General features: G+C 30.4%; 3 protein-coding genes across 3 annotated transcripts in view; all 3 read left to right on the forward strand.

Moving 5' to 3' along the window:
• Nucleotides 1-3,378: 3,378 nt before the first annotated feature.
• LOC145330827 (uncharacterized) lies at nt 3,379-5,477 on the forward strand. Its single transcript, XM_080175491.1, has 5 exons — nt 3,379-3,495; nt 3,775-4,338; nt 4,441-4,475; nt 4,784-4,919; nt 5,433-5,477. Exons 1-5 carry the CDS (start codon nt 3,430-3,432, stop codon nt 5,475-5,477), a joined length of 846 nt encoding a protein of 281 aa, XP_080031617.1. The 5' UTR covers nt 3,379-3,429.
• Nucleotides 5,478-7,879: 2,402 nt separating this feature from the next.
• On the forward strand, nt 7,880-16,193 carry LOC145330828 (uncharacterized). Its single transcript, XM_080175492.1, has 11 exons — nt 7,880-7,951; nt 8,051-8,166; nt 12,348-12,410; nt 13,197-13,459; nt 13,853-14,194; nt 14,399-14,586; nt 14,759-14,801; nt 14,988-15,025; nt 15,239-15,386; nt 15,997-16,047; nt 16,181-16,193. Exons 2-11 carry the CDS (start codon nt 8,155-8,157, stop codon nt 16,191-16,193), a joined length of 1,161 nt encoding a protein of 386 aa, XP_080031618.1. The 5' UTR covers nt 7,880-7,951; nt 8,051-8,154.
• A 3,693-nt stretch (nt 16,194-19,886) lies between these two features.
• The window catches only part of LOC145330829 (uncharacterized), a 49,278-nt gene continuing 43,556 nt past the window's right edge, over nt 19,887-25,608 (forward strand). The window contains exons 1-6 of the mRNA XM_080175493.1: nt 19,887-19,935; nt 22,496-22,598; nt 22,682-22,773; nt 23,504-23,596; nt 23,663-23,755; nt 24,540-24,641. Coding sequence (XP_080031619.1) covers nt 22,582-22,598; nt 22,682-22,773; nt 23,504-23,596; nt 23,663-23,755; nt 24,540-24,641 — 397 coding nt within the window. The 5' untranslated portion in view covers nt 19,887-19,935; nt 22,496-22,581. The remainder of the gene's footprint in view (nt 19,936-22,495; nt 22,599-22,681; nt 22,774-23,503; nt 23,597-23,662; nt 23,756-24,539; nt 24,642-25,608) is intronic.

The raw sequence follows: 25,608 nt of genomic DNA on the forward strand, positions 1-25,608 counted from the left end.
CATTTTTCTTAGCTGTGATGAAAGATGAACTTCTTAAATATTGTATTAACATTTGTATTGCTAAGCAAAATAGCTAACAATTTCGTCTATCTGTCTATTGTTTACCATATTTCCTTTAATTTGCTTTTCTTTCAAGAGAAATGAGTTTTTTTTAAACTTAATTATGCATGGAATAAAAAAAAACAATTATATAAAATATTTTATATATTTGGAAAACCTGATCTGATTTTTAAAATCAAGTCCTAAAAATGTCAGTATGTCCTTAAACAGTATTCTGTATTTAAGAATTGCAACAAATTTACTTATTATTTTGTCAAAACTTATATACAGGGTGTTTTTTTTTAATAGGTTAAAAGTATTGCTTAATATAACCCACTTGCCATTGGCAGAAATTAATAATCTATATCTTAGTTTCTTCATTGGGTTGGGGCAGTTTGTTTAAGAATAGTGTTAATAGTAGAAAAATGTTACGCATAGCGTTAGAATTGTCATAAATTCTAGTTTTTGGAATCATATGTTTCATATTCATGTTATTTGTAGTATAGAAGCTACGTTGGAAAATGTGAAAAGGTTGAAAAGTTTAAAGTAAGTTGGGACATTTTACCATGTAGCTCCAAAACTATACGTAGCACAGGAATATTACTTAAACACCAAAAAAATAGAGTTTATGACGATTCTATATAACAATATGCATAACATTTTTCTACTATTAACACAAGCCGCACAATTTGAATTTTAAAAATATACGCATTTTTGCACACTCTTTAAATTGGTCATGGTCCAAAAATAGGTACTTGAAAAAACCGGTTTTTTAAGGCATATTTTTAATCCTTGCTGAAAAAAGTCCGCATCTCCATTATATAAATTTTTTAACTTAGTTAATGACATATATAATGTTTAAATCTTGTTTTTTCAAACTTAAATTAAAAGTGAAAGGTCGCTCCCCCCCCCACCCTCTTTTCAAGTGCACCTCTAAGGGCGTAGTCGCTAGTTTATATGGAAACATGCTATATTTTTAGGGATCTATAGGGATAAGACAATGGCCGCGATAAATTGATGTACATCCCCAATGATGATACAGAAATTACACCTTCTGTAAATTAAATTGGTCGTTAAAACATTTGAACACTCAACTTAGTGAATCAACCAATTAAACTTCACTAAAGTCCTCATAATTATAAAACTTTTGGGACCTGTATAACAATATAATAAACAGCCCATTGTCCCCTCTCTATCTGTATATTTTTCAATGTTACGTTGTCCGTTGTTACGTTTATGTGCTTCGTTAATTATGGATGTTTTCATCCTTGTTTTTTGTCCAATTTTATCTCAACTCTTAATCTTCAATTTTTCTTGCCCATTAGTAGCGAAGCTACTCTATAATTCATAATGTCTGTCTGTCCACTTATGGAGAGGCATAATTCAGACTATAGGCAATGCTCTAGAAGACATCAACTTATTATAGGGAAATATATTTTTGGATGAAATTTTGCTGATTAATGAACGTCTACTTTATAAATCTATCTGTCTGTTGGTCTATCAGAAATGCTCTTCAAAACATTTTTCTCAGCTAAACTTATGAAATTTTGTGTAAAAATTTACTATGTCCGTTTGTCTTTTATGTGCCATTTTTCTTTCATTTGTTTTACTTTTCTTACTTTTACATTTAAGATGATTTTACTTGTTGATGTTTTTATCCTTGTTATTGGACCTTAATAGTAAAAAAAATTTTGCTTTAATTTAATTTTTGATAATACATGCTAAACAGCTTTTATAAAACAGAATTATATCTTTAACTACAGAAAAGCTTTGCTTCTTTAGAGCACAATATATATGATATATACTTATAGATAGGTTGGGTAGTTTTGAATAAGGTATTTCAGAACAGGGAGAGAGGGGACATTGAGCTTTTTATTACACTTGTTCCCAAAGTTTTATAAAGATATTTTCTCATTCGTTGGTCCAACAACTTTGGGGAATATTTTGAATTTTGATTTATTGGTCATTGGTTCATTCAAGTTAAGAGTCAAAACATTATAACTAATAATTGTAATCTACAGAAAGGTTATTTTGTGTATCATCTTTAAGGATGTACATCAATTTATAATCGGCCATTGTCTTATCCCTTTATATCCCTGATTTCAGAAAGCTCCGTAACTCACAAAAAAAATTCCTTTGGTTTCAAGAAACTACAATCTACACATAAACACAGTTCAATTATGAATTATCGCATAGGTTGGATTCTACTGTGATTTTGTAATAGTTTCAACTAAGAAATCATAATTTATGGGTTTGGTCTTTTGTTGCCCAGTTAAATACTAGTTTAGGGGTTTAGTTCATCTTCAGACGTGTTTAGGATTCTTTGTTGTTGTTATAAAAAAACAATAAAAAGATATTAAAAGCTAAAAGTTATTAAAAAAGAAAGCTGTAATTTAAAAAAAATCTTTAAACAATGGAATAAAAAGTGATTATAGATATCATAATATATTTCATACATTATACAAGTACTAGCGGCTACGCCCCCTAGAGGCCTCTAGGGACACTTTTAATGTTTTTTATTTCGTGTGTCTATGTTGCGTTCGAGTATCTTGAATATTAAATTTTTTTGAGGGTTTTATTTTTTGTTCAAGTCTATAGAATATTAAAATATTTTCGATTTTTTGGTGATTTCTCTTCGGAGGGTTCTGGTACTCTCCCCCAAAATAGTTATAAATCTTCCCGGGGCCTATGAGAAGCTACCCTGATAAGGAGAACCCAATCGGTTCAGCGGTTAGCGAGATCCTTTGGTACAAACAAACAGACAAACAAACATCCTTTTACTTTATCATGATACTAGCGGCTGCGCCCCTAGTATCAGGGGCTCTGGTTTCCATACATATAAAAACTTACACCCAAATTTGCATATTTTTAGTATTTTCATTAGTTTTCCATGAAATGGAAATATATTACAAAACTAATTACCTGGGCTTATAAAGCAACTTTTTTAGTATCTTAGGTCAAAAAAGGTCTGTTTTGAAAGCATTTATGACAGAGTTATGTCCAAATACATGATCAAACATATAAAAAACTTACAGACTGTAATTAATATATTTGGTCAATTAGACTATCATTAATGCTTTTATGCTCATCTAATTTAATGTTTAAAAAATTGGCTGCTATTTAAGATAGATGACTGTTTTTTTTTAATTTGATGATTATTTATACAGAGAATATGGACCTATGATATTTTTTTCATATACCTCTGATTGTTTTCTAAAACCAATAAAGGCATTTTTAAATTTACATATTATCTTTCATAAATAATATCAATATCAAAAAATGTTGAAACACAAAAATTCAATTAAATTAGGAATTTTGATTTTTTAATTTATTTTTTTCAGATGGACAAGAAAAAGGATCCAAATGAATTGAAAAAGATGAATTAAATTAATGAGCGCTGCTATTGGGGAAGTGACAATGGAGTTAAATGAAAGATTGTATGAGAATTCTCTACAGGTACACTACAAAAAATATTTATGCTCATATCAGACTCTTTATCATGCAAGGGTATTGTAAATTTTTTTTAGTTGAATATCAAAGTTCCATACAATATTTCATGGATTTATAGATGAAATTGTTTTCTTTAATATTTTTCCTATAAATTTACAATCTGCCAAATGATTTCAGACATTTTCAACAACTTTTAAAAAAAGTTTTCATTACTTTTTAAAGATTTTTTATTAAGATTATTACTTTGTATTAGCCTCAAGTTTATTTAATATTTATTTTCTTTAGAAAATGTTCTTAGATCACTTGATATCAACAAACAAAGGAAAAGACTCACCACATAAGTTGGTATTATCAAACAAAGGAACAGACTCACCACATAAGTTAGTATTATCAAACCAAGGAGAAAACTCACCACATAAGTTGGTATTATCAAACCAAAGAGAAAACTTACCACATCAGGTGGTATTAACAAACAAAGGAGAAGACTCACCACATCATATGGTATTATCAAACCAAGGAGAAGACTCACCACATCATGTGGTATTATCAAATCAAGGAGAAGACTCACCACATCATATGGTATTATCAAACCAAGGAGAAGACTCACCACATCATATGGTATTATCAAACCAAGGAGAAGACTCACCACATCATGTGGTATTATCAAATCAAGGAGAAGACTCACCACATAAGTTGGTATTATCAAATCAAGGAGAAGACTCACCATATAAGTTTGTATTATCAACCCAAGGAGAAAACTCACCACATCATATGGTATTATCAAACCAAGGAGAAGACTCACCACATAAGTTGGTATTATCAAACAAAGAAGAAAACTCACCACATCAGGTGGTATTATCAAACAAATAAGAAAATCAAGTTATTTATTCATATTTTTTCATATCATATTTCATTTCTAAAATATATTTTTATGATTTGAAATCATTTTAGATAAAAGAAGGATACTTCACAAAAAGATATCCAAGGTAACATTCTATAAACAAAAAAAAAGTTTTAGGGTGTGATTATGATTTAGTTCTTTTTATAGGTAAAGCTTTCTTTCTCTTTCTTTCCCTTTTTTGCAATTTTGTTTAGAGATTTACAATCTATAAAATTAGTTTTGATTATTGCACTCTGACACTCTTCAATGTTAATGTTTGTTTGTCCTACTGTTTAAGAGCTTTGCTTTTATGATTGTTGTTATCCTTGTTCATTAAACTATGCCTTTCATTTTATTATAATTTTTTATTTAAATCAAATTTAAAAGAAAAGTAATATGTTTATTTATTTTTAGTTTGGTAAAACTCTGGGAGTTGTTAACTTTGGCAAATTGTTTGTTCTTGGTTCTTGATGTTTGTTTGGCTGCCTGGGATTTTACCAGTGACATCTTTGTTACCACCAATTACTGGATCAATTCTAGTTTTAATTGGGTAAGGAAATTTATATTAAAATAATTTTAATATCCATATGATAAAGTAACAGGATGTCTGTTTGTTTGTTTGTCTGTTTGTTTGAACTGATGGATCTTGCTAACTGCTGAACTGATATTAAAATAATTTTAAATATGTTGAAGGTAATTTTAATATCCATATGATAAAGTAACAGGATGGCTGTTTGTTGTTTGTACTGATGGATCTTTCTAACTGCCAAACTTATATGGTTCTTCTCTACAGGGTAGCTTCTCATAGTCCCCGGAAAGTTTATAACTATTTTGGGGGAGGGTACCACCAACCTCCCAAGATAAATAGCCACTTAAAAAAAAATTGCTTTCCCCCTGAAAAAAAAATTCAAACTAAAAAAAATTAAACAAAAATGAAAATGGTTGACCTCCCCCCCCCCTCCCTAAATTCTTTTTTACTTTCAATTTAAATCCAAAAAAAAAATATGTTTTAAATGTCTTGATGGTTTTTTTTTTTATTGCAATTATCTTTTGTTTGTTATAGAATGATTATGTAGAGTATATTCAGCAAACAGGAACATTCAATTAAATATATTTTATTTTTCAGTCTAATCTATCAGTTTAAGAAAAGTATCTTCTCTATAAATATTCTTCAACTGTTTGTACCATTTTAAAAGAAAAAAAAGAAAACTCTCAATAATTTCCTGAAATTCTCCCTATAGAGTGTCCAATGTGGAGAAAAATGAAACCAAACTTTTTCCTTTTAATATTATGGAATCTGCTCATACTTATACTTATTAAAAAATAATTTGGCATTTGTTAGTTGGTAGCATCATAAAAAGCTCTATTCACTGGAAAAATACCCCTAGTTTTTCATCATTTGATGACTTTAATGTTCTATTACTATGGAGTACTTATGATATTTTTTCTATGATGTAGAAGGAGAAATGAGTAGGGTCAGTTAATATGCTGTACAGTCTGTAAGTTTTTTATATGTTCGATTGTAACATTACAAGTATTTGGCCATAACTCGGTCAAAAATTCTTTCAAAACAGACCTTTTTTGATTTAAGATACTGAAACAGTTTATTTGTAAGCCCAAGTAATCAGCTTTGAAAGACCTTTCCATTTTATGGAAAACTAATGGATATACTAAAAAATATTCAAATTTGGGTACAAGTTTTGGCGTTATCCTCTTAGAATTTTTTTTTTCAATTTTAAAATTTGAGTAACCCCCCCCCCCCCCCGACAATGATGAACAACTATTTTAAGTTAGGTTTTAGGCTAGGCAGGCAAGGGGGCCGAGCGCTGCATCTAGGCAGGCTGGGGAGCCGAGCGCTGCGGCCAGAGTTCATAGTTTGCTGTTGAGGGGGGCGGGGGGGGGGGGTGGTTCTAAAATTTTCAAATTGAACAAAAAAAAATTAAAAGAGGATAAGTTTTATATGTACAATGCTCCTACTGATGGTGAAGATGACCCAGATGGTATTTAAGAGCTAGGGGGCTAGGTGTTGCTTCAGGTAGTAGACCTCTTCTCCACGCACCTTGAAACATACTCCACTTATGATTGCTGTGTAAAGCGTCCATTCACCAATCAGACAACCAACTCTCTGAGATGCACGACCTTTGTCTGAGAAGTCCCAACTGTGCATGGTAATGAGTTGTGCCTATTTTGGATCAGGCATTCCCCCCACTCTAACTATTTACGTCGCGCATCTGACATAGTAGCAGTGGGAACCATTTTTAACGTCTTTAGTTATGACGCGGTGTCGGACCGAAATTCAAACAAAAATATCATCTTCCCGACGACAAGCGGATGCGCTACATGTTGAGCCATGGTCGCGGATATACCCAGATGGTATTTAGGTATATGACCATTATCACAACTTATCTATTGAACTATGGTCTACTTTTTGTCTTTGTAGCAGCCTCAAATCAAGAGAAATCTCTAAATTTACAATCTTGGTTTTTAAAATCTTGAAATCATAAGATAAATATTGCAGTTCTTAAAAGATGGTTATATTCTTTGTTATTTCTTTTTACTGGAGGATGCTACAAATGTAAAAAATGGACCATAGTTCAATAGATAAGTTGTCATAATAATCATATACTTAAATACCATCTGGGTCACCTTCATCACCAGTAGGAGCATCTTTATGATGATCATCAATAAAATTAAGATTTTATTATTGATTTTTTTTACCATATAAAAGACCTTTTTGTTTTACTTTTTGGGCTAATCATTATCTCTAACAAATGTTTAACTACATCCAGAAAACTGGAGTTTTGCAGCTGTTCTCTAAAGTGATAGGGGTCGAATTTCTTATTTTATTAATTTCCTTTCTATAAAATACCATTAATATCAACCTAAAATTATTTTATATGATAATTAAAGCATAAATCCATATGAAATAAGTTTATCAAACAGAATCAATCTTAAAAAATGAGAGAAAATGTTTAAAAGAAGATTTTTTGTTGATTTTATGGTTCCCGTACATATAAAAGATTACACCCAAATTTGCATATTTTTTAGTATATCCATTAGTTTTCCATGAAATAGAAAGATTTTCCAAAACTGATTACTTGGGATTACAAATAAACTGCTGTAGTATCTTGGGTCGAAAAAGTTCTGTTTTAAAAGCATTTTTGACAGAGTTATGGCCAAATACAATGTTATGATCGAACATTTAAAAAACTTTCAGACTGTAGATACAAAAGAAAGAAGTGATTTCTACTATTTCTAGTAAATATAAGAACTAGTCTTTAATTTTACTGTACATTTTAGTTAGAATTATGGATTCAATACTAAACTTGATTTGAAAACCCTTAAAATAGGAGCAAAAACACATTTAACACCAAATGACATAAATTCTTTAAAATAATTCCTAAGGAGGAATTAATTTTTGATCAACATTTCCTAGACTTGAGCATCTTATGTATTGTCAGAGGGCATATTGCAATAATTTTTATGATTTGTTTAATTGACATCCAGGAATTGCCAACCACACATCCAATTATATAAAGTTTGGAAAAGAACAGGCAAATTCAATTGGTTTTATTGGCTCAGGTTTTCTTTTAATTTGTCATTGCTTTTAACAAAAATTATTTTTTTTTAAATTTATACTTGCAATTTTTGTTAACTTACTAATGTACTTTTACTTTTTAGTTTTTATATTAGTCCTGCCAAGTATTTCACTGATACTGGATCTGTTATTGAAGAAAAATTGGAATTGGAAGAAAATCTTGTTGGCATTTTGTTATCAGCCTGTAATGATGTACAAGGTATTCAAAACTTTATAAATGTTGAAGTCATAATTTCTTGCATTTAAAATCACTACAAGCAAACAAGTGTAATTACAGTATTAACTAAAAAAAATATTTCCTATGGCTTAATCTAAAGCAAGAAAATGACCACCCAAAATCAAAATCAAACCTAATAATTTTCTCTAATTTAATTTTACAAATTTGGTCTTCAATTAAAGGGAGTGTGAATGTAAAAAATTCTCTTCATATTATCAAATCTTAACATTTTCTAAGCACCTTTCAATATTCTGATCAACTAAAAATGTCCTAACTTGTCATATATAGTTTAAACAATTTATTTACTGTTAAGAATGTATTTTATGACTTAAAATTGCCAATTTATGTTTTAACAACATAGTAATTAGGTAATGAAGATTTATTTTAAATTTGTATTATTGACAAAAAATACCTCACTGTCTACAAAGGGTTGAATCTCAGAGGTTATTTGAAATGATAATATCTTTTTTTATTGTGTCAGACAATAACCCACTTAGGAGATTTAGATTACACTTTTATCAGACTGTTTATAAAGAAATATTGCACCTTTACTATTTACAAATTTGTAATTTAAAGGGAGTGTGAACGTAAAAATTTCTCATCTGATTATCAAATCTTAACATTTTCTAAGCACATTTCACTACAATGATCAACCAAAAACGTCCTATTAAAAAAAATATCCAGGAATAATGCCTTGATTTTATGGTATTTTGGGAGGGAAAAAGGAAAAAACAGGGAAAATCTGAACATTTTAGTTTCTTATAATGTTTGTAGGGATATTTAACTTGTCATATACAATTTACTTACTGTTAACGATTTATTTTATGATATAAAATTGCCAATTAGTTTTTAATAACGTAGTAATTAGGTAATAAATATCTATTTTAAATTTGTATAATTGACAAAAAAATACCTCACTGTCTACAAAGGGTTGAATCTCATGATTATTAAAAATAATAATATCCTTTTTATTGTGTTGGACAATAAATAACCCACTTTGGAGAATTAGTTTACACTTTTGTCAGACTGTTTATAAAGAAATATTGCGTCTTTATCATTTACAAATTTGTAATTAAAGGTAAGCGAGAGATGGGCCATCTAAAGTTAATTGGATACTAATAAAAACACCTGTTGCTAGCTTTGTTATCGTATTTGGTTTTCAATAAAAAATATTGCTTGTTTTATCAATTTCTAAGTAACTATACATGCATTGGTTTAAAGCAAGGATTATGTTAAAAGTCAGCTTAACTGTTAGGAAAAATCAAGAACTATGTGAAAAAGTTTAATTTCAGCTATAATGGGAGCAAAAAAGCAATTTAATGCACATTTTATATAATTCGTAAAATTTCTTCCTTTTTCTTTACCTAACAAAAATCGTCTGAAAAAATCCGTTTTTTAAGCAAACAAAAGCGCGTTTTGCTATATCTGTGAGATATTATGAATGAGATAGTGTTAAGATTTGATATTAAGATGAGAAAAATTTACGTTCACAGTCCCTTTAAGGTGGACGAGAGATGGGCCAACTGAAGTTACTTGGATACTAATAAGAAAACCTTTTTTTATCATTCATATTGAGATTATATGAATGAGATGATGTTAAGGTTTGATAATCTGATGAGAAATTTTTTCGTTCACAGTCCCTTTAAAGGGCGAATATAGGTTGAATATGATATGGGCTTAAAATTTAGGTGCAATTCTATACTTTTAGAATATCTATGCCAAATTTTAAAATTCAAAAAAACCTAAAGTAGATATTGCAATTTTCGTGTCCACTTCAACATATAAAAAATCAGATGAACAACAAAATCGGCTTTTTATCCTTCATAAGATTTTTTTTTTAATATTTTGCTTAAGTTTGATTGACTATTACATAGGCAGGCATCTTAAATGATAATTTAAATGTTTATTTTTTTAGATTATATACTATTTTATTCAATTTTTAAAAAGCGTAAAAATAATTTGCGTATTTGTGCGTCAGGAGTATTGACTCGGGTAAATAATATTTTTTAAAGTTTAATAATACCCTAAAGTACACATTTTTCAACACACACACACACAAAGACACATGAATCGGTTGCAAAATTTTCTCCAGAAAAAAATATAAGAAAAAAGAAACAATGTTCACCTATTATTTTTGTCCCCTTTAAATTAATTATAACAATTACAATATAATTTTCATACTGACATGAAATAAAATTTTTCCTGTAAAGATTTAAAAAAAAAAATTCATATACTTTATACTTTGATGGGGAATATTGTTAAGGAAGTAAAAATCCATGTTACAAAAAAATACATTGATAACTGGTTTCCACATTTCATTTAACCCATTAGTGCCGAGCGCCACTTTTATGGACCGATCGAGCTGAAAATTTCAGGGAAGCTTTGTTATGGTAAAAACGGAATTCCAATTTTTTTGTTTTGCTCTAGTGGCGTGCACAGGAAAGTTGCAATAAAACCCGGTTCGGCGCAAGTAAAGAAACCGTTCGGCATAGGTAACCGTTTTTGGCGTTTTTTGGTGCTTTCCCCCGGCATTCAAGCCCGGTTTTGTCCTAAATACCCGGTTATTTGGCCCAAAAAATTAAAAATATAATTTTTGAACGTCCAAAGTGAGTTGTAGAGTAGCTAATACTACGATACGATCCGCAATTGAAAACTACATAACCTCATGTAATTGATAGAGCTACAAGTAAGATACAAAACGATTTATATCACATTTAGTGTTTTGGCTATAGGTGCCACCCTTTTCAGTTAAAAAAGCCCGTTTCCTAGAAGTTATAAAATTTTGATATTATATGTGGACGGGTATCTTTACTCGCGCCGAGCCGGGCAATAAAAATGGCGGGTATCTTTACTTGGGCCGAGCCGGGCCAATATAGAACGTAAAAAAACGATAAAAAAATCATATAAAAAATAATAATTTGATTAACACAAATTCACAAATGAATGTAGTTGCCAATAAACTTTAAATTTCACGAAAAAAATCACTAACTTTACTTCATAAACAAAAAAGTTAGGAGGGGTATTTTAAAATCACCTCGTTTTTCTTGGTTTTCAAATTTTGTTGAGCTATACCGGCAAACGGAAGTAAGCAAAACTGCCTGCTCCAGGGGGAAATGAAAACTAGGGTAGTAGAGGGGGGATTCATACTGAGAATGATGCAATCCTGAAACTGAGAACCGTTTTTTTTCGGCATTTTCTGGAACTGGGCGTTAAAAGCTGGTTCATCACTAATGGGTTAACTAAAGCTTTTTAATTCAATCTTCCTGAGAATCCTTGTGATGCTAGGGCGTTTGGAGTTTTTAGGGAACCACAATAATTACATAAAATTATCTTCAGATGTCCAGGTTTTAAGCTATAACAGACTTATACATTTAAATATGTAAATATCTTTAAGTTATTTATAATCTATGGAATGGCACGGTTTTTTGAGCCCGTATCATATTCAACCTATATTTGCCCTTTAAAGGGTTTATTAAACCTTTGATATCAACAAAAATAAATCAAGAATTTATGTCATGATTTTGCGGCATTTTGGGAGGAAAAACTGAAAAACAAGAAAAATCTGAATGTTTTTGTTCATTAAAATGTTTCTAGGGATATTTAACTTGCCATATATAAGTTTCCAATTCATTTTTTAATAATGCTGTAATTAAGTAAAAAAATCTGTCTTGAATTTATATTATTGAGAAAAAATACCTCACTGTCTCCAAAGGGCAGAATCTTAGAGGTTATTTAAGATGAAAATATTATTTTTTATTTTGTTGAAAATAAATCCCCCCTTTTATTTTGTTTATAAAGAAATATTATTATTTCTAAGAAACTATACATTGGTTTAAAGCAATTAGCAATGTATCAATTAAAAGAAAGCTTAACTGTTAGGAAAAACTGGCAAATATGTCAAAAAGATTAGTTTTAGTTATAGAAGGTGAAAAATACAATTAACTGCACATTTATATACTTTCTTCAAAAAATTGGCAGAAAAGCAGTTTTTTAAGGCAATGAGAACCTGTTTTGCCTTATCTTTGATATATCATAAATGTGATGATGCTAAGGTTTGATAATCAGATGAGATGTTTTTTTGTGCACAGTACCTTTAAACAACCATTAATCAATTGTCTAAATACATATTTTCTCAAATAAACACCATATTTATAATTATTAAGGGACTACGATGCTTTATGAATCCACATGATGATAAAAAGAAGAAAAAATATCAAAGAGAAAAGGTATATAAAAGAATTCAGCATGAAATTTAAAAAAAAAATATCTCCGAGCATCAAAAGTACCAACTATCTCTCCTATTGACAATCTTAAATAAAAAAATAAAATTAGGAGAGTTTATTCTTTAAATATTCCTAATACATTATTAAAAATTTATGCTGAGATCTTTTTTTAGACATTATGTAATCAAAGATGTCAACTTTCATAGTAGTGATGAATGTAAAATAAGAAAAGCCATTTTAAGGAAAACAAGATTCTGTTTTGCTCTGTCTTTCAGATATTTTGAATGAAAATGTTATGGTTAGACAATGAGATCCAAAATTTTTCCTTTTTTCTCAGCAAGAAATGTATTTCTAAGCTCTATAGGAATAAGGTACTCAACTTGCCCAATAATTTCATGGAGGGTTTTGTTCATCAAATGAAATCTTTGTGTGCACATACAATAAGAAATAAAGACAATTGCATAATGGCCACTGAAGAAATCACATATTTATGACCAACAGACGGACAGACAGACAGAACAACAGTAAAACTGACATAGAGAATTATGGCTACAAAAATTAAATTTATTATTATTTCTTTACTGTTTATTTTGTTGTATATACAAGGATTTCTTACATATTTCATGACACCCAGGTAACTTTGATTGACACTGTAGTTAGATTTTGACATGCAGTCAATTCTTCCCAGTCACAAAAGTCTTGGGTTGTTGACTAGAAAAAGAATGAAAGCAAAAAGGCCCTTCTGGCCCCTTCCTCTCATTTATTAAAGTTAAATTTTTTTTATTGCAGTTGTATGAGGTATGTGTTGAATCCACATTGCAACTTTTCCTTCAGTCTGGTATCATTCTCTTCAAAATCTTTCTAACATCTCCAGGCAATTATGAATTCACGGATGAAAGCAGTTATTATCTGGACATTATCAGTATCACAACATCAACATTCACAATAATTTGGGGGCTCAGCAGTTACAAAATAAATGTGACTCAGATAGAACAAAAGATTTGTGATAAATTTGTTCTGATGATTAGGAGTTCTGTGGATATTATTGCCAGGTTAAAACATTTAACCCTAAATGCTAAAGGGGGGGGGGGGGTGAATTAAATGAAGCCTGCAGGAAATACACTGCATTAACTACTACGAGTATATCACAAGTAGATCCATTGATTTGATTAAATGTGTGTTAAAATAATAGGGATATTACTGTTTCAACAAGATTATTAACACTAAATATTTTTTTTTGTAATTTGAAACTTCAAAAAGTAGAGGGATTTTCTTTTATAATACTTGTTTTGGAGAAGAGGAGAAAAGAAAAGGGGTATGTCAAATTCCTAAGATAAGAATTAAAGTTTATTTTGGTTAGTTTTAACTATTTTCTATTTAAATTCTAGGCTCAAAGTTTAAAATAATTGCAATATAATTACTATTAATATTTTTTATTGTTATAGGTTGGCCACATTAGTGAGTATCATAGTTTTCAGCCTTAGCTGGAAATTTGGGGTATTCATCGTAACTACTTCTATGTGCTTGATGGTGTTCATCATTCCTACACTTGCCACATTGTACAATAGAAAACAAGAATGTAATGACAACCTTGCTGACCGTTCTTTTCTGTTTATACCTGTACCTTCTTTTCACCAAAATGATTTTTTGGATAAGAAAAATTTAGAAAATTGTCAGAAGTCCAGAATAAAAAACAAAGTAATTGCATGCATTCTGATTGTATTGGTTGTTCTACTGCAATATCTGATTACAAAAGATCTCATTCCATTTCTTCCACCAGACTTGTGGTAAGATTATTAGAAATTTCCACTGATAAACTCTGTATTTGATTCAACTCTTGTCATATGTGGTCCATAAGTGTTTTCTTAGTGGGCTTTCTACTTACAATTTATTTATAATTGACTAAAATAATTAACATAAAGGACAAAATGTTTATTTATTAATTTTTTTTTTATTGTTTTCAGTTTGGAATTAATAGTTTAAATTGATAGGTGGAACTGTGCAGAGAGAGCCAGAAAGTTAGAGAATCTTCAAGAGATTCTATGGATAATAATTATCACATGTCTTGTCATATCAAATATTGAAATATTTCAATATTTGATATCCAACACATGTTGGGTCAATTTCTTGCTCCTTAAAAAATATAAGATTTCTCCAGAACCAGTTGAAAACACTACAGGTTACTCAGAATTTTTTTCTTTTCCTTCAAATCACCTGGAAGGCCACATAAACTAACAGAGGACATCCATTGGGAGGGGGAAAGATGGTCTTGCCTTTAAAAAGTGTGTTCAGAAATTTTTTTAAAAATATGTCTTTCAGTTATTAATTAAAAAATCATGAAACCTTTTTAGATGAAAATATTAATGAATCTTGTGGAAGGAAAAATTTGAGAAGGTAAATATTTGTTTTTAATAACTCATTTAAAATTTATACAAAAAAATATTTTAACAACATCTCCTTCACAAGACTAATTTTAGAAATACAATAGAAATAAGCATTGGTGGCAGTTGTAATTACTCCTGTTTGAGGGGTTCTTTAATTAATTTCACTTTTTAGAATAAGACTTAATTTTTATTTAAGATTGCTTCTAAAGAGAAGAATTATTGATTTCGCTGCAGGTAGAATTTAAACAATAAACAAAAGATATTCTGAAAATAATATTATATTTTATACTTATAACAGCAGTTTACAGTAAGAATGTTGATTATGATGACATAGTTTTAGATTTTAATACATACAAATTTGGTTTGTTATAAACAAGAATTTGATTCTACTGCCCAAAAATTAAATTGAACTTTCTCAAGTCTAGAATCAATGTGGCAAATGTTTAGGCCTTGTTCTTCTTGGTTTCTTTGTGACAGCTTTTGTGCTGTCAATGTTGGAAACTTCAAAGAAAACAGGATTTGTTCAAGTCCAAGAAAACATGAATAGAACAGAAATAACCCAACTAATTGAAAATATTGAAAAATCAATCAAAAGGTATCTATTGCTTAATAAACTAGTATTTTTAGGGTTTTTTTCTCAGTTATAATTTGTGGTTCCTATCCTTAAAATAAAGTAAAAGGATGTTTGACTGTGTGTTTGTACCAAAGGATCTCACTAACCGCTGAACCGATTGGGTTCTCCTTAACAGGGTAGCTTCTCATAGGTCCCGGGAAGGTTTTTAACTATTTTGGGGGAGGGTTGCTCTTAGAAAAATTTACCCCCCAAAATATATTTTTCTCAATTTTTGTTTCACTAAAATTTAAAATGAAGGGGGGTTGCCCCCCCCCCATTTTTTTTTTGACTTTTTCTTTAAAAATCTAAAATAATAAAATGGGTTATCAAATTCCACTCTCCTGTCCTCAAGCGCCCCTAGAGGCCTCTAGGGGCATAACCGCTAGTTTCAATATATAAAACATTAAATTTTTCAAGAATTTTTAAAAACAAACAACATATAATTATAAAGCTACTTGATATAAAATAATAAAAGAATATTTACGTTGAAGGATTTTTTAGTCTTTGATAATTTCTAAAACATATAAAATGAAATTGTGAATACAGGATATTTTTAGTCATATAAGCAATTTGTATCAAATCAAATATTTAGACATGAGAGTGCATGTGATCTTCTGAAAAAATCATCAGATTCACTAGGAAAGTATATTTATTTACAGACTTATAAATATGAGTATTTTTATTTAAAATTTTTTTTGTTGATATTGTGAAGCTTATAAACTAATATATCTTTTATTGTTTTGGCCAAAGTTATATTAAAATTTCTATTTGTCAAGTGATAATGCCTAGATATATAGATGTCTTATGGTAAATAAATTGAAATAGCAACTTTATGAGAAATGTCAGATACAATATAATGCCCTTTATATTGTCATGTCATCAGTGGCGTGCGAACCGAAGGGGGCACTTGGGGCAATCGCCCCCCCTCTAGCCAACGCCCCTCCCTAAATGTTGAAAAATGCCCCATTTTGCCCCACCCTGGTGAAAATAATGCCCCGTTTTGCCCCCTTCTTTCTTCAAAAAAACTGTCTCACTTTTTCCAAAAGATCAAGAATAACCCAAAAATTTTTTAATAACTTCCTAAACTTATCAATCAATTAATCTTACCATATTTGGAAATTCCAAATTATGACGAATATTTTTAAAACTAATGTAGAAAAAGTTAGATATTGATAGGGGGATACATGAATTTCTCGGCTCCTTTTAAACATAGAAGGCAACTATTATCGAGGAGCTTAACCACTAATAAAACATCCATAACGGTCGGACTGTCTTTTAGCAGGTTTTTGGCTATTTTTATAATTTACATCTTTCCCCTTATCTTTGATGCTTTTGGTCAGATTTTCAAACTTTTTTTGGATGACAGTATCAAAATAATTTTTTCATTGTTCTTGGCATCCAGTATTCAACTTTCTTTGACTGTCGGTCAAACGGTCATTATACAAAATAAAATAGGGTTTTGTGCTTTGCTACTTATACTATTGTCATCCTTGTTTAAAATATAAACTTTACCAAAAAAAATACATATTTGCAGGGATCTATAGGGAAAAGACAAAGGCCGATTAATTGATGTACATCCCCAATGATAAACAAAATTAATCATTATAAAGATTAAAATTAGTGGATGGAACATATGGAAATTCAACTTAATACCCAACCAATCAAATTCAATCAAGTCCCTAAAGTTGTTGAGCAAATGAATAAGAAAACTATAAGAAAAACGAATATGGAACTTTAGGGACTAATAAAATAAATAGCCCAATGTCCACTCCATCCCTGAATGTTTGAATAAGAATTTGCACTTTGCAGCATTTCAAATGATTTCTACTTCTGCTTTGACAATATCTAAGTCTTTTTCATCAAACTGTATGTCTGTTTATACCAATATATAAGTTTATCAAATGATGTTCAGGATAAATATATCATTTTTTTGGGTGTATATTCCCTTAACTAAATGCCATGTTTTTTGAAGCAATTTACATTAAACTGTTTTTAACCTATTTTTAAAACATATATCAAAAATATACTATAACACCAGTAGAATCAAACTGCAGAGCCTAAATTTGAATTAAGTCCCCAATAAACTTTTTTGGGGGGATTTAAAAATTAATTTTTACTGTTGCTGTGGTTCTTTTTTATCAGAGCAAAAGGTCTTTTTTTATTTGGTTAAATTCATAGCTTTTAGAGTGTTTTGCTTCATAAATATTGTATTCTGGTATAGAGTAAAATTAGGGCTTTTGATTTCATCTAAATTATTCATTAAAAAGTAATTTTTTTACAATATATCAATGAATTAACATTATCATGTTTGTTTTCTATCACTTATTCAAAAAACATAAAAATTGGTTGTAAAGGGTTAAAATTGTGGAAGATGACAACAAATGTTTATGCAATACAACAAATTTATTTTTGTCACATATACAAATATGGTATAATATAAGATTATTCAAACTTATTTTTTTAAATATTTTTTAAAAGTATGTATCTTTTATGTGTATGGTTTTCATTCTTTTCATTTTAATTAAATAAAAATTATTTAACTACATTGGAAATAAGTCACTTTGAGAAAACACTCTTTTTTAAAATGTAAAGAATTGAAATTCTTATTGGTTCAGACTTCAGAATTATATTTTTTATTATACAGCATGACCCTCGATAAAGTATTTTTAAGCATCTGCAGCCCTTATTTCTCAATGAATTATAAAAAAAATGCATATGTCCTTGTTCTCCATAGTATTCCACATAAGTAGATATAAAAATATTTTTTTTTACCTCCATTAACACCGAAGATTTTTAGAGCTAAAGTTTTGAAAAAGTAACTGAGGAAAAAGTAACTTTTAACATGAAACGACTTTTTAGCAAAATTAAGGTAGAAATCCTTTTATTTTTGTTACTAGCAGAAACTTTATACAAAAATGAAATAAAAAATTTAGTTTTTGAGTAAAAAGCATTTTTTTACACATATTTTTTGAGTCTTTTTAGTTTAATGATATTTTGAAAAACTTACTTATTAGGCAAAATTGTTTAAGATTAAAAAACCAAATAAATCATTATGAATATAGCAGGAAAATTGTTTTTGTTTCACAATCCTAACTTTAATAACAAAAAAGTTATAAAGAAAATAAAATTAAAACATAATGATTTTTTTGTCTAAAAAGCTTAATTAACCCCCTATTAAATTATTGAGATGTCAGAAAAGTAGGCGGAGCAACTGTCATAATTAATCCTTTTCTCAAATAAGGGTTAAAAAATAACCTAAAATTTGCAAATAATCAATTCATTCAGTAGTATTTTTTGCCATTAAAAATTTATATTTTTTGGTGGAATAAAAAAGAAATAATTAGTTAACTTGTTTTTCTTTGTGTATCATTATTCAGTTGCCAGAAAAACATAATATAACCATCCAAAAAATAAGAGGAACAAAAAAAATTCTTTTTCTCAGTCACTTTTTCAAAACTTTAGCTCTAAAAATCTCCAGTGTTAATGGAGGTAAAAAAGATATTTTTATATCTACTTATGTGGAATACTATGTAGAACAAGGACATAAGCATTTTTTTATAATTCATTGAGAAATAAGGGCTGCAGATGCTTAAAAATACTTTTTCGAGGGTCATGCTGTATATGTTAGATCTTTAAATGAAATTAATTGCTTTAGAAAAAAAAATATTTTCATTGAAGAGAGTAATGTTTTTTTAATTGTATCAATATAAAGAGAATTATATAAATTGTTCTAAAAGCCACAATATTACCCAGAGTAAAAAAGACCTTTTGCTCTAGTCAAAATGACCAGAGCAACATTAAAAATTAATTTTTAAATCCACCAAAAAAAGTTTATTGGGGACTTAATTCAAATTTGGGCTCTGCAGTCTGATTCTATAGGTGTCCTAGTATATTTTTGACCCCCCATTCAAAAATAGGTTAAAAACAGTTTAAAAACCCTAATTAAAGCTCACAACACCCTATATTCTTGACTTGATAAAATAACACAACCTTTGTTGTCTTTAATTGAATTTAGTTTGAAGGTGGTGTAAAATTTTTTTTGTGTGCTTCGCACACCAATCAAGCATATCCTTGCAAGTTGCAATCACCACTTTATAAAAAAAGGGACAGATTTTTAAAATGCCATTTAAAGTGGAAGATGGTGATATAACTCTTTAGCTATAATTTAATAATTCAATACTATGTCTGTCTGTCCTTAGCACTATGGGGGAAATGTAATTTTCCAAATGATTTCCTATAAGAGTTTTCATCTTGCTCCCACCTAATTTTTAGCAAGATGCCTTTTAGCTGAAGGGATGGGGATGAAGAGATGGGGGATATGTGCGGGGAATGGGAGGGGGAAGGGAAGAAGGGAAAGGGATTAAAGGAAAATTTTGCAATATGTTCAAAATGCCCCCCTCTAGACAAAGTGCTTAGCTTGCCACTGCATGTCATTATTCAATGCTTTTCCACATTATTTATATAAAAATACTTATCTCATCAGTTGTGTCTGCACTCCATGAAATCATCAACAGTGGCTTCAGTGGCTTAGGTTAAAATAATTTTTATAAAAGCAGAAATATAACCTATGATTACAGTTTTGTTCCTCTAAAAAGGCAATTCCATTTTCAACTCTCTTTATGAAGATATCATCTTAGCCAATATTATTAAGTAACATTGACTTCTTTTCTATTCAGATAAGAATAATAGCTTAAATTGTGTATTGATTTATTTCAAAATTTATTGTCACCCTTAATCCTCAAAGATTTATGTAAAAAAAAGTAATGGAAGATTACAGAAACATAGCCCTTCCAGTTTTGTCACTCTTGAAAGAGGAATGGTGTATTACAAAAATCATATTGGCCTTAATGATATCATTACCAAGAAAGGCTAAAATGGAATGGTGGATTACAGAAATATTATTGGCCACACACCACTCCTTAACCGAACTTTAGATTAAAAAAATTTCCCAAACATTCGGACAATTGGGCGTTCAAATAGGACCTAGTGGTAGTTAGAATCAGTTGAGAACAAAATCCCAGCCGTTCCTTCTTGCCAGATATCACCATTTTAAGATTTTTAGTAAAATTGCACTAAATATCCAAATACAAACTTAAATCTTCTTTAAATTTTTTATTATAATTTTAGTGAGACAGCTCAATAACAGAGAATCTTTGCTCCTGTGGCTAATCTTACTGCCTGGAGTTCCTAACAGAGAGTGCCTTTATGTGTTAACACAAGTAGGGATTTGCCATTTGGGCAAAGCTTAGAATAATGCCACACACCTGGCCCCTAAAATGGGCTGTGAGTTACTCCCCTGCCAATCATAGATCAGCACAGCCGCCATGGAAGGATAGCTGCAGGTGGTGGGCCGCATACCTTCACTCAAGATGCAAGTTAGCCCTATTCTGATTTTGATCCTCCAGGAGATCATGGAAGTGTGCATCTTGAACTATGCCCAGAGCCTGGGAGGGTTCTTTCTGAGGTAGTTGGGGACACCATTACTGTTTGACAAACCCGAGCTGATGGTATGGATCAATAGGGAGAGTAGCCATGGTCGCCCCCACTCACATTAAGCAAGTGGTCACAGCCCTGCCAAGCCTGGGAAAGGCCCAGAGTCCCTCCCACAAACAGCTGCTAAAGACAAGAAGCCCTCTAGCTGTAAAATCAACTGTCTGGCCAGGGCAGCTTTCACGGGGCCACAGCCCTTGTCCGCATCAACTTTCATAAGGTCAAGGAGCACCTGTTCAGAGCTGACTGATGACTAGGATATGGGTAGCGTGAAGTTCTTGGCCATTCCCATCAAGATAGGGGCCTGGGCCCCTCAAAAGGTAAAACTGAACAGGGGCTATTCTTAGTTGTACACCCCCATGGTGTTCAATGTGCCTCCAGGAGGTGCGACTGCATCAAACGGCCCCCCAGGAGAGAGATGGTGGTCAAGACCAGGCCTAACTTTCCAGTGCAGGGGACCCCAGGTAAAACTTTAACAAGGAGCTGAACCTGCTGATCACCAACAACAGCTAGAAGGTATTCAAAGGGGCATGCATTGCCTGATCCCATTAATGTAATATACAAACAGTAACTGTGTCCCTAACTCATGCATTGCTTAATGTGAATGGGGGGCGACCATGGCTACTCTCCCTATTGATCCATACCATCAGCTCAGGTTTGTCAAACAGTAATGGTGTCCCCAACTCCCTCAGAAAGAACCTTCCCAGGCTCAGGGCATAGTTCAAGATGCACACTACCATGATCTCCTGGAGGATCAAGATCAGGGTAGTGCTAACTTGCATCTTGAGCAAAGGTATGCGGCCCACCACCTGCAGCTATTCTTCCATGGCAGCTGTGCTGATCTGTGATTGGCAGGGAAGCATCTCATGGACAGGGCACAAGCCAGGTGTGTGACATCACTCTGAGCTTGGCCCAAATGGCAGGGTACATGGGAGTCTGAGGGCACCATTAAGTCTCAACCTGCCCAATCCATAGGTGCAGGTGAACAACACCCCAGAAAACAAGTAGACCTCCAAGGTGCTTCACTAGGGCCTGTGGGTGAATGATCGGGTTTCTGGTTAGGATTGGCCTTGCCTTCCATCTGTTAGTGGTGAAAATACTAACCTAATGCTGTAATACACAGCTATTCCACATTAGTTAGTTTTGGGAATGGGTTCGAATCCCTACTTGTGTTAAGCCATAAAGGCAATCTCTGTTAGGGACTCCAGGCAGTCAGTTTGGCCACAGGAGCAAAGATACTCTGTTTTGGGACTGTCTCACTAAAATCATACTAAAAAATTTAAAGAAGATTTAAGTTTGTATTTGGATATTTAGTGCAATTTTACTAAAAATCTTAAAATGGCGATATCTGGCAAGAAGGAACGGCTGGGATTTTGTTCTCAACTGATTCTAACTACCACTAGGTCCTATTTGAACGCCCAATTGTCCGAATGTTTGGGAAATTTTTTTAATCTAAAGTTCGGTTAAGGAGGGGTGTGGCCAAAAGGGTTTCAATATGGAGAGGAGAAATGGGACCATGCATAACTCTTTTAACAGGGACAAATATCTAATCAAATTTCTACTTTTAAAAAAATGATTTCAACCTCCAAACTGTCCTACAGACCCACAAGGGGACCCCACATTGGAACCTGATACCAAATTGGAACTTGCTAATAGAATTGTTTCTTGGTGCAGGCCTAAACATAAAATGTGGATTAAAACAGAGTAAGATTCTTTTTTTATTTTAAATTTAGCTTTAAATTTAATATCCAATAAAGGTATAGTCTTTTATCTTTAGAATTTTTTAGGGACAATGTGAAAATTTATACAGCTATACATACATCATTAGATGTATGTAAAAAAATTCCGAATTGTAGCAAAGTTCCCTCTGTTTTGACAGGTAAAAGTCAATTTCAATATTTTAATTATTTATCTAATGTTGAAGTTCATCAGTGAAAATAAATCAAATATTTTCTTTAAAAAATGACCACTTTTATTTTAACTTTAGATTAAATGTTAATGATAAAATGACAGATATTTGATTGGCTAATATTTTTGTAAAATCGAAACATTTCTATTGTTTCTATTAAGTTTATTGTAGAAGATATCTTCCCTTAATATTTGACCTATCTTAGTGAAATAAAAAGGATTTGGCAGCCTACTGGCATTGAAGTCTAACAAAAAAAATTATATCGTTCAGGTTCTTGTGGCATTTGAAGTGAGCTACACATTAAAAATTAACAAAAAAAAGACCAATTTTGTGCATATTGTTAAATATAGCTCACTTATTTTACACCTCAGATTCCTCAAGATTAGGAACTTTTTGTTTGCCAAGTAAAACCAGTTCTATTGCTGTGGTTTGAAAGTCTGTACGACCAGCCGTTTGGCCCCTAGCTCATCCTAAAGTTCACAAAGCAAATTTTTTCTTGTGAGTTAGTCTAAATTCAATAAATTCAACCTCTTATGTAATATCTCATAGATTGCAGATTTTTCACCATTATACCATAAAATGGTCAGTAGTAGGCCGCAAATCCTTTTTAATTTACTAAGGTAGCTTAAATATTAAGTTAGTAATGAACAAAAAAAAACCAGTTTCTGAGGGACACCCTGTATAAAATTCTTTATTTTAGAGGCTTGCAGAAAATATTTCTCAGCATGCATCGAATTATTAAATAATGTGACAACAGTTTATGAAGAAGATATAAATATACAAGATGAAAAAGGTAAAAACAAAGATAATAAAATTTTCATAGACAAGACTCATTTTTTATGTATGTTTTCATAATCAGGAAGAACACCTCTTGTAAAAGCTGGCGGTGATTCTCGTTTTGTGTTGATAATCACAAAGTCTGGTGGTGATTTTGGACAAAGTCAATGTGAAGGTTAGAAAATTTTGTTATGTTATTTAATTTTCATTCAAAAAAAAAATATGAGAGAAACAATTTTCAAGATTTTGAAGCAAATTTTTTTTATAAAATTTTCTCTTTAAGCATCAGAAATAAAGTACAAAATGTAAAATAAACTTATATTTATGCCTACATAAACTTCTCATTTTCTGTGTGTGAGATAGAAGGCTATGATTAGAGGACTTTACACATATGGGTGTGACACATAACTATGACACATATTTAAATTTTTGGAATAACTCCATCCTGTATTTTTCTATATTCCTTCTGGTTGTGTCAGAAAAATGGAAAACACAGTTTTATTTGAAACATTGTTTATAAAAATTATAAAGGAAAATTAAAATTCTATTTAAAATCTCCCCTGTACCTGGAGTGAAAAGATTCTAGGGGTGAAGCCACTAGTACAATAATAAAGAAATACTTTGTCAACAAGACAGTGCCTAATTGTCCTAGAAATCATGATTTCAGGAATCAAGTTGAAAATATAATAACAGCAAAAATATCATAGTGGAAAAAAATATTAAATTTTTAAAAACCAACTAATATGAATTTATGTATAAATTTTATTCATATTCATATCTTTTAATAGGTATGATAGGGTACATTAGAATTATCTATAAAATTTATATTGTATAAATTCATTAAATAACCTTACTATGAACTATAGATCTTTTAATTTGATAAAAAAAATAACTATCTATTTCTATCAAAATATTTGAATATCTTTAAACTACAGAAAATATAATATCTTTATATTTAGAAGGAAAGACCAGTCTTATGATGGCATCAGAAAGTGGAAGTACAGATACAGTGAAGATACTTCTAGAACATGGAGCTAAAGTCAACTCTATAGATAATAGTGGTATCTAAATATTTGTATCTTTAGTATATTATTTTATTAACTATTTTATCTATCTATCTACCTATATATGTACCTCACAGCATTCATCTTTCCAGCTATCTTTTTATCCTGTTATTAGATATCTACTTATCTTACACTGTTTTTAACCTATATTTGAAAGGTATATCAAAAATATACTCTGACACCTGTAGAATCGAACTGCAGAGCTAAAAATGAGAATGATGCCCACATCAATTTTTATTAAGATTTTAAATTTATTTTTTACTATGGATTAAATAAATTTTACTGAATCATGAACTGTCTTTTCTTTTTGGGTAAAATTCTTGCTTACAAAGCATTGTCTTCATAAAATGATAATGATAGTAAAAAATAGCTCTATTGGTTTTATATTTATAATTAATCATTAAAAGTGAAAGATGTAGGATATATCTATGAATTAACATAAAAACTATGAGGATTCAGCATTAACAAATGACAAAGCTAGAAATCTTTAAATCTTAAATATAGTGTTTTCACAAAGTGACTTATTTCCAATATAGTAGAATAACTTTTATTTAATCAAAATGAAAAGAATGAAAACTATACACATTAATGATACATACTTTTTAAAAATATTTTAAAAAATAAATTTGAATAATCTTATTTTATATCATATTTGTAAATGTGATAAAGATAAATCTGTTGTACTGCATAAACATTTATTTACGTTTTTAAAGATTTAGCCCTCTATAGCTGATTTTGATGTGTTTTAAATGTATAATTTACATTAAACATTTTTATGTTAATTCATTGATATATTGTAAAGAATTATATTTTTATTAGTTTTGATAGATAAAATCAAAAGACCTAACTTTACTCTATACTAGCATACATTATTTATGAAGCAAGACACTCTAAAAGCTGAGTATTTTACCCACAAAGGAAAGAAACATCACGATTCAGTAAAATTTATTTAATTCATAGTAAA

Source organism: Acartia tonsa, chromosome 10, assembly GCF_053477335.1.
Source record: "Acartia tonsa isolate MP-2025a chromosome 10, ASM5347733v1, whole genome shotgun sequence".
NCBI lineage: Eukaryota > Metazoa > Arthropoda > Copepoda > Calanoida > Acartiidae > Acartia > Acartia tonsa.